Below are 17,790 nucleotides of genomic sequence, written 5' to 3'. Positions count from 1 at the left end.
AGGTTAACATTTCAGAGTGTTTGGGCTTACTAGCCAAAGATTAACTATGGATTCAGCATATGAAATGTTTATTTCTTTTCTTCTAAAGATAGGTATTTGGTATGTTTGTAAAACCCTTATAAACCTAAAACTATGAGTATTATCAAGGAAAAAAAAACAAGTTTTAGTTTATAAAGAAAGAGTAATTTAATCTGAAGCAGTTCTTTAAAAATACACATACACGGGGGAAAAAAAAGAGAATTTTGAGTTTTGTGTAAAGAAACATAAGTGAGATCTGAGCCTTTTGTTATGCTTCTAAATGGGGGTTTCATGAAAATTCTGGATTGGAAGAGACCCAAAGGCTGTCCAGAGAGTAAAGCACCTGGATTAGTTAAGACACTGTGCAGAATTTCATGAAATTTTAATATAGCAAAAGTTAAACCTGAAAAGTAAATGAGTAATTTATGCTAAATCAGAAATTATGATACATTGCATGATAGGCAAATAGTATGCATGCTAGGCAAGTAGTAGCAAACAAAATTTTGAGAACAAATTCAGGTAAAAACATCAGCAAAATTAATTTTCTTCCTATTAATTGATAGAACATCTCATTTAAACATGGCAAAATTCCCTGTTCCTCATATAATATTCTGCCAATAGCATGTTTGAAAGCCCCAACTTATATAATTTTTGTGGTACTTATAAATTATTAATAAAAGTGTTTTATTCTTTTTTCATAGATTATGTCTAAGCACTTGGACAGTCCCCCAGCCATTCCTCCTAGGCAACCCACATCAAAAGCCTATTCACCTCGATATTCAATATCAGACCGGACCTCTGTGTCAGACCCTCCAGAAAGCCCTCCTTTATTACCGCCACGAGAACCTGTGAGGACACCTGATGTTTTCTCAAGCTCACCACTACATCTTCAGCCTCCCCCTTTGGGCAAAAAGAGTGACCATGGCAATGCCTTCTTCCCAAACAGCCCTTCTCCTTTTACACCACCACCTCCTCCTCAAACCCCTTCTCCTCATGGCACAAGAAGGCATCTGCCATCACCACCATTGACACAAGATGTGGACCTCCATTCCATTGCTGGGCCACCTGTTCCTCCACGACAAAGCACTTCTCAACATATCCCTAAACTCCCTCCAAAAACTTATAAAAGGGAGCATACACACCCATCCATGCACAGAGATGGACCACCACTGTTGGAGAATGCCCATTCTTCCTGAGTTTCTCTATACTGGGATGTACAGTTTCTTAGCCCCAAATCCATTGCTGGCAATGGATGCACTGAAGGTGCCAGCACTGAGGAGTTAAAATGAGAACTCCAAACACTAATGACTCTACTTCAAGATGCAGTATAAGACAATTTTAACCTAGACGTAATTATAAAACAAAATGGTATTCCAGTTTAGAATATGGAAGGACCGAATGAGAGAAACTGGACAATTGATTGCACCTGAAAATTGAGTGAAGGGACTTTTCCCAGCATGAGTCCTCACTTTGTGAAGTGATCTTTATCATTAAAGGGATGGAAAAAACAGCCTAGTGTCCAGCAGGCCCACAAGATGACAGTTTTTGTAATTCAAAATGTTATGCACTTTTAAAAAAAAAAATCTTAAACAGGGATCTTACTATCCTCCTTTGTTTTCCTTTGCTTTACTATTCTACTTTAGAATATTTTCTTAGAAATCATTCAAAGGACTGTGAGGAAAGGCTGTGGTACCTGACCTTGTTAAAATCAAGGCCCAGCACTGTACCACAGTCCTGTTTACAGATTATTACAGTGAAATGAATGGGTACCGAGGCTTCACCAAAGAGGTACTTTTTTGTTGTTGTTGTTGTTTTAAGAATAATTATTCCAATTTTAAGAACATTCCCCACCTCCCCTCCATATATACACATACATACACACACACACACACACACACATACAAAATGTGGTGGTGTTGCCTTGAAACATGAGAAGTTTTGTCATTAACATGACAGAAGAACTTTTTAAAAAATGTAACTGTCAAGAATACTATTTACAGTTAGGAGACTGTTAATCTATGCTAGATTGTCATTCCCCCACCCTTCCCCCACAAAAGTTTACTGGTAATCCATTTCCTGGCTCGTGGCTGTCCCTCTAATCATAACTGTGGAAATGCAGGCACTCAATGTGAAATGGAGCACTTGCTGGGCATCACTGACACCATTCATGTTTTACTAATAGTCGAGTAATCAGCATACCTAGAATTACCTTGCATTGCCTAAATCGTGTGTATATAGTGAATGTTATATAATATACCTGGCAGGTCTGTTTTAATTTAATTGAATAAAGATACAAATACTTTGTTTGGCTGGCATATATTAAATTATTATATGGAGAAAATGGTCGATTCTTATTTCTTTCAGTTGAAACACACATGAACACTAAGCATAAAAGCAAGTATTGTGGTACGTCTTGGTTTCAAGTTCTGGATATATGTATAGATCTTAAAGAATGACCTAAAGTTGCAGTTTGGCATGTAGGAAAATATTTGGTTAGAATAGAATGAATATCTTTTAAGCAGAACTTTGGTAGGTTTTTAAATTTCCTAAACAACATGTATACAGTTTGTTAAGGTTTATATTGAACATTCTGGCTTGCTTGAGGTCTTCTGCTTTGTCTGAACTATTCATAATAGAACATCTACCTGCACCATTACTATGGATTATTCATTAAGCATATGTACTGCTCTTCTGAGTCCAATACTTGACTGAAATGCATGCAACTGTTTGAAGAGAAAAAGTTTTTATTTATTAATCTCCACTGTAAGGTCTATGAGATGTGCAGTATTCCATCCTTAGAGTCATCGATTCATTAGTATCTGCATGTGTCCTCTGAATAATGAAGCAGCATTTCAGCAGTTCTGTTAACCACACCATTAGACATTTTTAAGAAATGCTACACCCCAGTGGAAATCTAGTACTTTAATAATTTCCTGTGATATTTATTAGAGCATTAAACATATGTCATGATAGTACAGTATATAGTCCTTTAAGACCAGAAAGTATGTTAATTGCATCACCATTAAGCAGTCCATCCAGTCATGTCCTTTCTTATTTATTTGAAAGGGTTGAATCTTTTTGGTTAATATCTGTACCATTTCCATTATGGTAGCCATTTTTCTCTTTGCAAAATGTTTCCTCTTTTAAATGTCTTAAAAATTAAAAATTAACTTCATATTCCCTCTTGGATGCAAAGTGTCCATAAAACCATTAATTCAACAAATCTTTACCTAAGCCTACTTACTAGTGCTGCTATAATTAATTGTGATACACATTCCAGAATCTATGAGTTTTTATTGGGCCAGCCTAATTGTCCTTAGGATTTCCATTTTTGTGGCTTATTGGTCACTTCTCTTTTTAGTTATCCTATTTCTATTCCAAATGAGAACCGGAGAAAAGTCACAGTAGAACCCATTCGTATCTCCCTGGCCAGTGTGTTAACCTCCAATAACATGAATGGCCCCTTTTTGACCTGCCCAATGCTACAAAAAGAAAAAACTCAGATTTGAAGTTCTAATCATATTTCTCCCCAAAGGAGACCACTTCACTGTGCAACAGTTTTATATGCATTGTGGATAGAGGATATTTTTATTCTGAAATATAACATTTGAGTAAAAATATTTTCTGCAGTGGTAACTGATTAGAAAAATTCCAATTAGATGTCCTTAGGTGTACATGAGAAAACTATCCTTACCACCTTATGTGAAACATTAACTAGCTGACAAATTTATCCTTAATAGTAACTAAAACATATTTAATCAGGGACAAGAAGTGGCGGAAGAAGATAAATGCATCACAAAATTCTACTTTTAAAAATGCAAGACATTACAAGGCAGTCAATGCAGCATGACTTTTTTTTAACCATGTTCCAAATTTTCCACTAAGTGTTTTGTTATTTGGGGAATCACAACATGAAGGGAATAGATCAAGGTTGAATTTACTTAGTAGGCTGATAACCAGTATAATAGGAAGGGAAACTTCTCACATCTGAATTAGAAGTATATCTTTCTAAATTTATTGAAAGACAGGTTATTTATTCTTCCCAGTTCTCAAAATGTACTTTTAAGACTACAAATGATCAGGAAATATACAAATATTGAAGTTTGTGTGACTTCAGTTTGCTTAATTAAAGATTGTCAGGCATCAAATAATGTGTTTAGTAGGTTACTGTTCTCTTAACTCAAGGATATTTTAATGGATCTGAGTTAAGAAAAGGGCAAGCCACCTAACAATCAAATAAACAGTCAAGTACTATTTCAGTTGAGAGTTATATTATGGTTCTGAATTCTTCCTTAATGTTGTTTTCTTCATAAGCCAAAATTACCTTATACAAACCAAAAATTAACTGGTATTATGAACGTGATCTTGTCATATAATTCTCAAGTCTAGCTTCAATATTTTATTTCATAGTTTTCGAATATGACAATTTAAATTGCTTTTTTAGCACTCAGCAAAACAAAAGTGGGGGGAGTTGTCCTGATTAATTACTGCTATACATATTGAAAACCTTTTTTTCCTTCAGATTCAGAAACAATTTAACAGTTAATTTCTTGGTATTCTGCTGCTGTGGATAGGTTTACTTACTGTTTTCAACTATATTGTGTGACTGTTGTACAAGTGTGTAGGTCCTGTTGTATTGCACATTAATCTTTACCAGTAAAAACACATCACAATGTTCATATCAGTTTGGCTGAGAGAATTAAGCAGTAAAATTATTTATAAGGGAAAATGATGACTTTATTTGACATTTTTTCTCTTGAAACATCTCATTACTTTTTAAAAATCATTTCCTAATCATTTATACATGAGCCAGTGAAAATATGCTGAGCTCTAGTTAAGAAGCATGAAGTCTACATAACAGATCTAAAGAACAAAAGCACTTGTAACTTCTTTTGTAAATTTCATGCCTTATTTCCCATTTTTGACACCGTAAAGTGCATTTTTTTGTCAACTGTGAGCAAATTTCCCTTTTGCCTTTAATGAAAATAGTGCATTAAGTAGCCAATTGCTGCAAAATTGTAAAGCAAGTTAGCTAAAGGTGGGTCACGTTGGATTACCACTGAAAGAGTCAAGATGCGAAAGAGATGGAAGTTAAATGTGGTGTGGCTTAGAGCGCACCTATGCCAGATGCATGCCACTTTCAGTAGCTGCCAAATGTGCCTTTAATTAAGAACATCTCTAATTTTTTTCTTCAGATCAAGTCAGCATTTGGGGGTGGGATTAGGGCAGGGGTCTTTGGGGTACAAATATCTGGTGAAACAACCAGAGAATTTGTTTGTCAAAGTGACATGTATAATTTTAGTTGAGATGTGTCTGTGTATATATATGTGTATTTACCTTTGTTTAGTAGCACGGTTATTTGCTAAAATATTTGTCAAAAATGCTCTGTCAGTCTTACTACGATGTAAGAACAAATTGTGGTCTATATATCTAATATGGCCTTTGTACCTAACTATGTTCGTAGGTAATCTTTGTACTCTTGTGTGCAGCAGTATTTGGTTTGCGTTTAAAGTGAAAATAATGGCTGTTATTTTTTCTGGCATTACTAAGATAAACCGAAAAATAATAAAGAAAAATGCCTTACATAGCCCACAAGCGTATTGTTTTTGCACATATTTATTTTAGAGGAAAGAATGTTTAAAGTTATTGGCAATGCTCATTTAGTTTATTATACTTTCCACATAGAAATATTTTGTATTTTATCATGTTGGGGACACCTTTAGGTTCCATGTTTCATTCTGTGTCAAGTCCTACGATATAGAGTGGGAGGGCTTTGGGATGAAAATTAGTAAAGTGAACTTGGTATACCTAGGTGAAGTTTCACAGGACTAAGGCAATTGTACTCCTAAAAGAAGTTTAAAACCAGCACAATTCCCTGACAGGCAGCTTTAGCTGGGATCTGTTGGAATGAGGCAGCTTGACTTCTCAGAATTCTTTCTAGGTTTGGCATGAAAAGATAGGATTTAAGGTTTTAACTAAAAAATTGTGCAAATATGAGATCATTCAAGGTGGACTACATAATATAAAAAAATAATGAATTCTTAGAGATCCAGACTACTTATTTAAAAATTGGGATAAATTTGCCCTGGTGAAATGTTCATGGGGCAATTAGTATTTGAGATCATTTGACTTGATGTTGATTCCTGGTATTTGGATGGCTGCTTTTTCAAGAATACTTAAAATTAATTGATTACCCCTCCTCCGTTTAAAGGCACAAAATCATTTAACAGATTCATTTGTTAAAATAAATTGAAATTCAGGCATGTACTAAATATAGGTAATCAACATAATAACCATAGGCAAATGTTAACATTGATATTAGTCAAACTAGGTTCTGAATTTGCTCCTGAAATGTTACTTTTGAGCTTTAATCAGGTGATTTGCTTTTTTACTTATTTTAGTCATGTTAACCTATCACAGATTAAGGGCACCCAAGTTTCAAGAAAAGCCAGCACCATAGCTGAGCCTGTCTTTTCGCAGATTTCCTAAGAGTTCAATTCCAAAACAATTCCATTTTATGGCCATTCTAACATTTTATTGGTTTTTTCTTAATTTTTTTATAGTTGTAAATAGACAGCATGCCTTTATTTTAATTGTTTATTTTTATGTGGTGCTAAGGATCGAACCCATGCCTCACATGTGCTAGGTAAGTGTTCTGGCACTGAGCTACAGCCCCAGCTCCCAGTTCTAACATTTTAGCTTGATACTTACTGAGGGCAAAAAAAATGATAGACTATTTAGAAGCTAGTGTCTCTAATAACTCAATAAAGGTAAAAATCGATGTGGTAGAGTAAGCAGGTAACTTTGAAATCCTACCTTCTGACACTGTTTCCATTACTTACTATATGATTGACTTTGAAGACCTTATTTAATCTATTTTGTTAATAGGGTGGGTGGGGGTTTTGGTAAAGTGCTTGCCTGGCATGTATAAAGCCCTGGGTTTGATCCTCAGCACCAAAAAAAGGGGGCAGGTGGGCTGGGGAAGGTGATAGACTTATTTAGGACTTTTATGAGGTAACTTGTAAACACAATGCTTTTCACATAGCAGGTGCTTAATAAATAGTAACTAAAGTTATGACACTTTTTTAAAAGTTTGTCTGCTTAGGCTGGGGATGTGGCTCAAGCGGTATGCGTGGGGTCCGGGTTCGATCCTCAACACCACATACAAACAAAGATGTTGTGTCCGCCGATAACTAAAAAATAAATATTAAAATTCTCTCTCTCTCTCTCTCTCTCTCTCTCTCTCTCTCTCTCTCTCTCTTTCTCTCTGTTTAAAAAAAAAGTTTGTCTGCTTTTAAATAACTTTTAAAAGGTTGATGGTGTATCCTAAAGTGTCTATGCTTTGACTCTTTATAGCTTCCTTTGCTGTTTGTCTTCATTTAAATGGGTTTTGAATGACCTTAATAAGTATTTGATAAGGGATCATGTAACTATTCAATAGTCAACAAACATTTATTGTTCCAGGTACAGTTCAGATGTTAAGAATACAGCCATGAACAAAAATCCATTTCACCATGGGATTTATAATCTAATGAGAAGATACAGATAATAAGCATAATAAATAGGTTATATTACATATTAGAATGTTATAACTGCTATCAACAACAAGAAGGAGGAGGAATAAGGTGACTGGGAATGTGGGAGACAAGGAAGGTGAAATTTAAATGGGATGGTCAGAGTCTGCCTCACAGAGAACATGACATATACATAAGACTTGAAGGAGGTAAAGGAATGAGTATCTGAGAGAAGAATATACACAAGGATCAGCCAGTTCAAGAGGCCAGAGGCAGAAGCATACTTGATATATCTTGAGAATCAGTGAGGCTGCTTTTGTCAGGAGAGAAATGACTATGGATGGTCTAGAAGAAGTTGCCATCAGAGGTTTAAGCAGGTCCCAGTCACTTAAAGCTTTAAAAGCCCTTATTATGACTTCGACTTCTGTTTAGAGAAACAAAGTCCTTATGGGATTTGAGCAAAAGAGTAATGTGATTTGATTTACTCTGGATGTTGTGTTGAGAATAATTAGAGATTAAAAGCGGGAATAGGGAGTCCAGCTCAACAGAGCATGATTTGGAACAGTGACAGCAGTGGAGGTGGTAAGAAGAGGTCAGAGTTTGGTTATATTTGGAAAACGGCCAGTTTGCTGCTAGACTGATTGTGGGATAACAGAACTGTCAAGGATAACTTCAAGGTTTTTGGCCAGAACAACTGGAAGGATAAAGTTATTATTAACTGAGGTGAAAAAGATATAGTTAAACAAAAAGTATTGGACACATTAAGTTCAATGAAGATCAGAAATCTTAAGTCAAGAAGGCACTTAGAGATGTTACCATGGAGCTTGGAAAAGAGGTCTAGGCTAAAGATAAAACTGGCAGTGACTTTAATAAAGACCATTTTTTAAAGCAAGCAGATTGTATAAGATCACAAAGCAAGAGAGAATAAACTGGCAAAGGAAGAGCACTAAGCAAAAGAGAGCCCTGGGGGTACCCTTGCATCAAAGGGGAAGAGGAAGCAGCACCAAAGAATGAAGATGAAAATCAAGAGTATGTTGTATCTTTAGGACCTAATAAAGAAATTACTTCAGAAGGAAAAAGTGATCAAATGTTACTTGCTAAGGAAAGTAAGATGACTGAGGATGGACAGTGTTTAGCCATGTAGAAGTTGTCAGTGATCTTGACATAAGGAGCTGGCCCAATGATGTGGGCAAAAGCCTGGGCCTAGAAAGTTTAATAGCACACAACTTAAGTAGCTGCTGCTTTCAAGTTTTACAATAAAGAAAAGCAGTGAAGTGGAATGAAGCTAGAATAGTCCAGAGAAAACAGGTTTGTATGCAAATGGGCTTGCCCCAAGTAGAGAGGAAAACGTGATAATGAGGCTAGGAAATGGAAACAACTCAAAAGCACAGATGGTATCCTCCAACAGTGCTTTACAGTAGATCCTACTGTCTTCAGGTGCATAGGTTTATGTACATGAGAAAGAAACACAACACATTGTTTTCCTGCTAGAATTAAGAGTATTTAATATTACTGTGTCTGAAGGGAATGAAGGCAAGATGATAAAAATATCTCTGTTTTACAGATAAGGAACAAGTTTAGATGACTTAAGGATTATGCACTAAGCTCTATAGAAAAAAAAGTTATGTGATTTGAGGATTAAAATATTAACTATTTTAGCCCGGCATGGTGGCACCCGCCTGTAATCCCAACCACTTGGGAGGCTGAAGCAGGAGGATCTCAAATTCAAAGCCACCTCAGCAACTGCGAGGCGCTAAGCAACTTGATGAGACCCTGTCTCTAAATAAAATACAAAACATAGGGCTGGGGATGTGGCTCAGTGGTGGAGTGCCCCTGACTTTGGTCCCTGATACCCCACCCCCCAAAATTGACTATTTTGAACATCTAACAACTTCGCAAAAAGTTATTTTTAGCATTATCTAAATTCATATCTTTTCTATATTTTCAAAACACAAGTGTAGTATCATGACACATTAATTTCTATTTTTCCCCCTTAAAACATATAGGTCTCCATCAGTTTTCTCTATCTAATTTTAACCCATGTCTCTTTTGCTATCTCATCCTTCCTTTTCTCTCAGTCCCTCCCCACCATGTGACTTGCTGGCCTATATGCCATAAATATCAAAATGCTTAGTGGCCAAGAGTGCTGCATTCACATCTTTAAATCATCTTTCAGGATATAAGAATTCCAACTGTCCTGAAAGCCATGGGTTTTTTTAATGCTCAGGAGGGAAGTTATTAATGGTGATGTTTCAAGAAAAGTTTGGTCTGAAAACTAGACAATTTTATTATACAACTCAAAGACATTTGTCATTTTAAGTGCGTGCAATCAGTTCTCTGTAATATGCCACTTCATAAAATATACTTCAATTTTACCACTTCATAAAATACACTCACCGTGTGTGTGTGTGTGTGTGTGTGTGTGTGTGTGTGTGTGTGTGTATATATATATATATATATATATATATATTTTTTTTTTTTTTTTTTAATAAAAATCTTGCTGTATAGGATGGTAAAGGTTACAGCTGATGGGGCTGGGGTTGGGCTCGGTGGTAGAGCATTTGCCTAGCATGTGTGAGGCCCTGGGTTCAATCCTCAGCACCACATAAAAATAAATAAATAGTATTATGTCCATCTATAGCTAAAATACTAAAAAAAAGTGGGGGGGCTACAGCTGATAAATTTAAGAATGCAAAAAAACTCACCTGGGTTTCAACAAACTTATTAGTTTTTTGTGCCTCAGGTCTAACCAACCTCCTGTCCTAAAATTCAATCTATGACAAATGTCATAGAATCCTGACATTTGCATATCAGATCATTCAATTTACTGGCCTAAGAGGTAGTGGCTCTAAAATTTCAGTGGACCAAAGAAAATAACATGAGTTCATTTAAAATGCAGATTCCTGGGACTGAGACTAGGTCAGTGGTACAGCACTTGCCTAATGTTGATGAAGCCCTGGGTTTGATTCCCAGCACCACAAAAATAAATAAAGTGCAGATTCCTGGGCTGGTCCTCAAATGTTCCTAGTAAAATGGGACTAAAATAGTGCCCAGGTGTCTATATTTTACAAGGGCTCTCGTGGAGAAGGTAACATGAGTAAAGACTTGAAGGAGGTGAAGGGATGAAACATGGGATATTACAGAAAATGCCCTTCAAAGTGCTACCCTGACATTCTAGTTTCAAGTCTTAGATTAGTTTAAAATATCTGTTATATACAGAATACCCACTAGAGAGAACCTTAGGAGTACACAAATCCGTGCTTCTCAAAGGTTCTAATTCTGAAGTCAGAGAAACAAGCTGGTCTTGCTTGGATCTGCATGTAGATCCTGCAAGGTTACAGAAGACACCTATCATAACTCCCTTGCCTGTGCAAAAATCTCCATCTTTTGGTGGAGTGCTTCTTTCTCTTCATCAACCCAAACACTTCCCAAAGATATCTGTGGTCTCATGTGTAAACTGCATTTCTCCGGAGGACTGAAGTTCACAGATTAACAACTGTCAAACTCCCATACTGACTTTCATCCCTAATGCCATATTACATTATATATCATTACTATCACTAATCATCCTGTCTCCTCAATTTATAATACTACCTAGAAAGATTATATAAAATAAGTTGGAACAACAAAAAAAAAAGCAAAGTTTTTTTTTTTTTTAAATTGCAGAGTTGTTTTCTAATGCTAGGTGCTGTGAAAACAGCAGCAGTGTCTTTAACTGCTTCTGAAGACAACTGTATTTTATTTGTGACTTTTTTTCCTTTAAAAAAGTAAAAGGCCAAAGATAAAGTATGAACCCTGAGGCTCTTTGTCAAATCAAGAGTACTATTTATTTTCTGTATCACTCTACCTATTATAGTACCACCGTGAAAGTTGGCATCAAGCATTTATTGAGCACCTACTATGTACTTTTCTAGGAGTGGAGGAGAATTAAAAAAAAAAAAAAAGATATGGCATAGTGCCTTGAAAGAACTTGCATTCCTAATGGGAAGATAATACAAGTACATCAAAAGATAAACTTGTCACACCACAAGAGGTCACAAAAAGATGAGGGGGCTTAAATTGGATTTTAAGATTAACAGAGAAACAGCAGCTAGAGAAAAGGTATGAAGCAAGAGTGAACCTGGGAAAGGTACATGGTTTACTGAAAACAATAGAAGCCCAGTTAAGATAACTTAGTTTACCCAGAACAGCAAAGTATGAGATGACAGTGAGAAAGAAAACTAGCAGCCATACTATAGAGAGACAAACTTAAATGTCAAGTCAAGGAGTTTAGTTGATAATACAAGAACAGTCAAAGAGTTTCACATTGAGCAGTATTTCAGAATATTTAGTGTGTTAGAAACATATAGGAGTGGGGGCAGAGTGCTTGTAGGCAATTAGAAAACTACCCCCCAAAATGCAAATTTCAGGAGACAGAGACCCAAAATAGCATAATTATTACTAGTTTCATTGGTTGACTTCATGAAATACAACTAAATTGAGCTGTGCTATAAATGTAAATCAAGATTTTTCAGAGGATTCTATCAAATGAAATTTGAGATGGGTGTGATTTTTTTTTAAAACCTTCCTAGTAACTGACCATTTTGATGAGAAAACACGATATGAAAGGGAAAGGCATTTTACTGTTGATTACATTTTATTTAAGAGGTCATGACTTCTATTTTATGTCCAGTTGATCTGGCATTGTGCTTTTCAAGCACTTCCTCAAAACAGTTTGGCCTAATAATTTCAAATTAATCCATTAATTTCTTTTTTTCTTCGGCTATGCTGGGGATCAAACCCAGGGCCTCACACATTTTAGTCATGTGCTCTACCACTGCTACATCTCCAGCCCTTTTTAATTTTAGACAAGAACTCACTAAGTTGCCCAGACTGGCCTTGAACTTGATATCTTCCTGCCTCAACCTCCTGAGTAGTTAGAATTACAGGTGTATGCCTTAATGACCAGGTTGACTTAAATTTAATATTGCAAACTTCAAAAACTTGGCAGTGATTCTTAACATGTTCCAGAAACCTACTGTTCAAGCTACTAATGTTGCTAATTAATTGCCAAAGAGAAGTAAAGTTGTAATACTTAGAAATAAAACATCCCCTATTTTATCAAACAGTGCATTCACAGAGGAACATGGTCTGAAGAAGTCAGGTTGAGTACTAAGATTCTGAATGTACATAAGTCAAATACTCCTAATTTTTTATAGGTAACTGACTAGGAATGGAGACAAATATTTTAAATCTATTTTTTTATTATCATGGGTATATCAAGGACACCAGTCATTTGGGCCATGTCCATAAGGAAACAGCACATTTTACTACCCCAGAACCAGGAAGACATTCATTGCATTATGATTCCTTTATCTGACCTATAAGAGCTTTGTGTCTTTATAGCTTCTGCAAAAATTAGGTACTGCATCCCTGAGTTTTCATTATGACCTGGTGTTTGTAGTAACCACTATGTGTCTACTGTTAAAGTACTATTGCTGTTGCCACCTTCTGTCCAGACTGAAGAAAGTCTTTTTTTAAGGATGTGGCTAAATCAGTGCTTTTTTCCTAATCCATCTGATCATGAGTGTGTGCGACACTTAGGATCACAGGTGGATCTGGAATACTGAGTACTCAACAATACAAAGACTCTGGATTATTCCCAACCTCAGTACAATCCATACAAGGGAAAAATGTGGGGCTTTTTTTTTTTGTTCCCCAGCTACCCAGTGTCTACAGAAATCATTGTTCCCATTACTGTTTTCCATTGCCACCAAACAAGTTTGAAGATCAAGTGTCTTTAACCTTTGAACTATTTTGTATCATGGCTTAAGCACAAATTCTTCATAACTCAGATTTGCAACATGTAAAATACAGTTGTGTTAATTAACCTGCTTTGTTTTAAGGGATGTTACCTATTGCCTTAGGGGTTCTGAAGACATATGGCAAGACACAGTTGGCCCCTAGCAGTGTATATTAATCTAAGCACACTAGGATGCATTAATAAGCTAAATGCCTAGGAAACACAAAATTCACATCCCTGTGAAATATGAACATGCTCAATGTTATACTTGGGGAATGACTTCAAGGTGCAAGGTTTTGTTCTTACAAACATTTATTTTCCTCCAAATTGATTGTGTTTTTCTGTAATGATATGAAAAATCTTCATTCCTTTTCCCAAGTATTGAGTTTCAAAAAGCCAGGTCTTAACCATACACTAATCTTCATCTCTTCAATGTCTTGTATGTTGTTAGTTTCATATGTAAGTATTTATATTGGTTTTCCTCAGGGATTTATACATTGATATATATATTTTATGTATATATATATATATATTCCTACACAGATATATACAAGCTTTTTATCCTCATCTTACCACTTGACAATACAACTTTAAATATGTTTTACACAGCTGTTCCTTGGTCAAGGTCATTTGCAAGAGCAAGTCGGTTTCTGAAGAAATCTTGTTTGGTGGGTGAAGGATCCATTGAGGGATTCTCATTAGTTTTTTCCCTGTATTCTGATCCACTGGACCTAAAATCTCAGCACACAGATAAAGTACAGGTTGATTTGGTTTAAATTGTTTTCAAATATTTTATCTATCCAAATTGTTTTGCATTTGTAAAACAATTGTCTCCTAGATCTGGAAAAATTTTTACTCCACTGAATTTCAAGACTCAGGATATGTGATCTAAAATTTGCAGCAAACATAAAAAAGATAATATCTTTCTAATGGCTTTAGGGAACAATTGTGACATCTGTATATGTCCATGTAAGATACCATGTAATAACATTATAATAGGGCTCAGAGAATTGAAAAAAAATCCTATTTTTGATTCATCGAGGTAACTACTCCACAAATTACCAAGGCCTTGAAATTAAAATGGACAGAACTCATCGTTCTCAACAAAGTTTATCAAGGGCCTTTACTGAGTCTGGGCATTACATTACAAACTCTTGCTTTTGCTGGTTTTCATTTTTAAATAAAAGATTTATTGAAGCCAACCACACATATATGCTACATTTGGTAGAATCCATAAATAAGTACAGTAATCAAATTAAGAAAATACTATAATCTCAACCACCACAAAGGAGACCAAAGCCAATCAATAGTCAACAACTCAAATCAGTCCATTTGAGTCCCCAGTCGAGGGTGCATTCTTCCTTTTATCTTGGGTAAGCCAGTTGGGCAATCCATTCCAGCTCTGTACCTTCTCCAGTTTGTTCATGTCAGAAGTCCCTGCAGGGAGGAGGCTTTCTGGAAATAACCTCTGATAAGATAGATGGGGCCCTCTCACTAGCTTAAACTCTGATGGGTGACACTAGTCCAGTAACAAAGAGCTAATACCAAAGACAATAAGCAGGATGCATGAAAGTGATGCTAGACGTGAAGTTCTTTGTGCAAAGCGCCTATACAACTGAACAAGTTCTCCATATGCTGATGCTCAGTCAGGTTGCTTCCACTATCCACTAAGAAGGACAACTGGCCTCCAAGCTCTTTCACTATCATTGGTATGTTATTGTTTGGTCCTTATTGTTGTTATTAGGTAAGTTAATTATGACTCTATTATTATTTCCTGAATTGGGCAGAATTCTATTCCTTTACATTATTCAAGGAAAGAAGTTAGATTGACACAGACTAAAATCCTGATGCCTAGAAACCTGATGACTGACTAGATATTTTCACCTTGATATTTGGTATCACAGATGAAGCCACAGCTCCTCTTACTTCTATCTGGTAAGGAACACTTTTCCACTGCATCCCAGAAAAGAAAGAAAAAAACTATTCTATCAATTCCAGTATATCTGGATGTTTATCAAATAAAATGATTCTTACTGGGTGAAGTTCTCTTTTTCAGGCATCCCCACTGAACTCTCCCATAAAACAGACGTCACATGCCTTTCCCTAAAACTCCAGTCCTTATCAGAACTCCTGCCTATGCCCAGTCAAATCATCCCTGATTAGTATAGGTAGACCCCAAAAGTTAAGAAAATATGTTTTTAACCTTTTCATTATTTCCTTATATATCTTCTGTTGTTTAGAACACTAGGAATTCAGTGGGTAGGAAGATGGGATTTGAATTGGGCTGTTGTTTCTTTTTTTGGTATCAGGGATTGAACTCAGGAGCATTTAACCACTGAGCTACAACCTGAGCCTACAAGTTTTTTATTTAAAGACAGTGTCTCACTAAGTTGCTTAAGGCCTTGTTATGTTGCTTAGGGCCTCACTAAGTGGCTGAGGCTGGTTTTGAACTTGTGATCCTCCTGCCTTAGCCTCCTGAGCTGCTGGGATTATAGGCAGGTGTGTGCTGCTGTTTCTTCTAAATTGTTCCCACCTCCCCCATCACACTTTCTCAGCAGAAAGTTATTAATCAAAACAAAATCTTCACCTCACATTTCCCCTTATCTATATCTGATCTCTCCAAAACCCAACATGTCACACTTTGATGTTCCAACATGCAACTGTTTAGTGTTTACCTGGAAATGGGAAAGCTTTGATGTCACCACCAGCCCCAAGGACCACAGAAATCTTCACCAGTTGAGTTCCCATTTCTGAAACAAATGCCAAAATCGCCCTGTCTAGTTTTTAAAGTCCACAAACTCTGTTTTTTTTTTGTTTGTTTGTTTTTAACTACTCTTCTCACAAATTATAGCTTCCCTCAGTCTCTAGTACCTGAATGTCTCTGCATTTCTTATATTAACTAACTATTCATTAACTAAAGGCTAACTTACTAATTCTTTTCAAAATCTGATATTCTAATATAGCCATGACTAGAAACTCATTTTCATCTTTTTTACAGATAATTTTAACTGCCCTCTTAATGATGCTTAATATGTGCTATAAGAACACCTGTACTCTTCCAAAGGCTTCACTATTAGACTCTGAAGTAATGTACACCTAAAGTACTAGGAAATGACCTTCAGAGTTTAGGAGAAAGAGTCAATATATCTACTTTTCTTTCTCTGTAAAACATAGAAATGGCTTTTGAGCTTCTGGAGCTGTCTTGGCTAACAGCAGAACAGATCTGAGCAAAGACTTGCTAGGGAAGGGAAATGGCTCCCAATACATCACATAGCCAATTCAAGCATTTGGTAGAAAGAGGAAACAGAAGAGATTCATTGGTAGCTTTCATTCCATTCAAGTTACAGAGACAAAGAAAAGCACAAGTCAGGTAGATCAGTAAGTATAGATTTGCTACAGGTAAATCTGGAAAGCTTATGTGGTTTGGGGAAGGGAGAGGAGTGGTTCTATGACTTAGAACCTCAGACTTTAGAAGAGATTGATTCTCTGATTGGAAAGACTATCCTTCCTAAAAGTTTCAGGAGACATGTATAGGGAGAAGAATGCAGGGGGACTGGTGGGGGAGCACCTATCCTCTTGGACAAATCAGTCAGCCCTGATAATCAAGAAGGTATCAAATGAGCATTCATGTAACAAGTTGTTGTTGTTGTTTTCCCCACTATGCAACCTTCTTCAGTGCCAACAGTCTACAGGTACAGAGGGCCAGAAATGGTTCAGGGCACAGTTTGTTCTGGCATGGGACACTATGAGAGTAATGAATATTTTTGAGTGCTTATTAAGTGCCAATAACACTTATTAACTTGAAGCTAGATTACCTTTATAGTGAACTTTAAGTTCCTAATGGGTAGGAACTATTTCTTTTACTTCTTTTGTACTGGACAAAACCTAGTATACTTAAGATCCTTAATTTAATAATGGATTTCAAATGACTTATTGAAAAAATATTTATTATCAGGATTAAGTAGTATCAAATGTCTATCCCTTCAACCGTCCCCTTCAATTTTAAAATTATATAGGAGATGAAATGAGATATGAAAATCTTGAAGTGGGTAACAATGGGTGTGGGAATTGTGGTGAGCTTTAAGGAGGTAGAGAAGAAAGTGAAGATAAAATGATAAATTGATTCTTTGACAGTCCTGATTTCTGTTACATGATCCTTTCCTCAGCTAAAGCTGAGCATATATAAAAACAGTTGAAAAGATGACAGAAGAAAAGAATTCACTGATATTCAGTTATATAGGACCCTGTAGAAGTTCTCTCCCAGTGTGTGATTAAGAAAATAGAGGGCTGGGGATATATCTCAGTGATAGAGCACTTGCTTAGCATGTACAAGGCCCCAGATTTGGTCCCCAGTACTGGGTAGGGTGGGGGAAGAAAGAAAAAGAGGGAAAAATAGATTTTTGATGTGATTGATAGAAAAATAGTAATGACTCTAAAGCATGTAAGTTATAAAGTGCTAAAAAGGAAGAGAATAGG

General features: G+C 36.1%; 2 protein-coding genes across 4 annotated transcripts in view; one reads left to right on the top strand and one right to left on the bottom strand.

The window, feature by feature from the left end:
• The window catches only part of Sos1 (SOS Ras/Rac guanine nucleotide exchange factor 1), a 111,568-nt gene extending 105,977 nt beyond the window's left edge, over nt 1-5,591 (top strand). For all 3 annotated transcript variants that reach the window (XM_076832526.2, XM_076832525.2, XM_076832523.2), the window contains one exon: nt 720-5,591. In XM_076832526.2, the coding sequence (XP_076688641.1) occupies nt 720-1,214 (495 nt within the window). In that variant the 3' untranslated portion in view covers nt 1,215-5,591. The remainder of the gene's footprint in view (nt 1-719) is intronic.
• Nucleotides 5,592-13,899: 8,308 nt separating this feature from the next.
• Nucleotides 13,900-17,790, bottom strand: part of Arhgef33 (Rho guanine nucleotide exchange factor 33) — a 46,524-nt gene continuing 42,633 nt past the window's right edge. Inside the window, exon 16 of the mRNA XM_076833519.2 lies at nt 13,900-14,045. Coding sequence (XP_076689634.1) covers nt 13,916-14,045 — 130 coding nt within the window. The 3' untranslated portion in view covers nt 13,900-13,915. The remainder of the gene's footprint in view (nt 14,046-17,790) is intronic.

The sequence above is a fragment of the Callospermophilus lateralis genome, chromosome 14, assembly GCF_048772815.1.
Source record: "Callospermophilus lateralis isolate mCalLat2 chromosome 14, mCalLat2.hap1, whole genome shotgun sequence".
Lineage (NCBI taxonomy): Eukaryota > Metazoa > Chordata > Mammalia > Rodentia > Sciuridae > Callospermophilus > Callospermophilus lateralis.
This window is presented reverse-complemented; position numbering and strand designations above follow the sequence as displayed.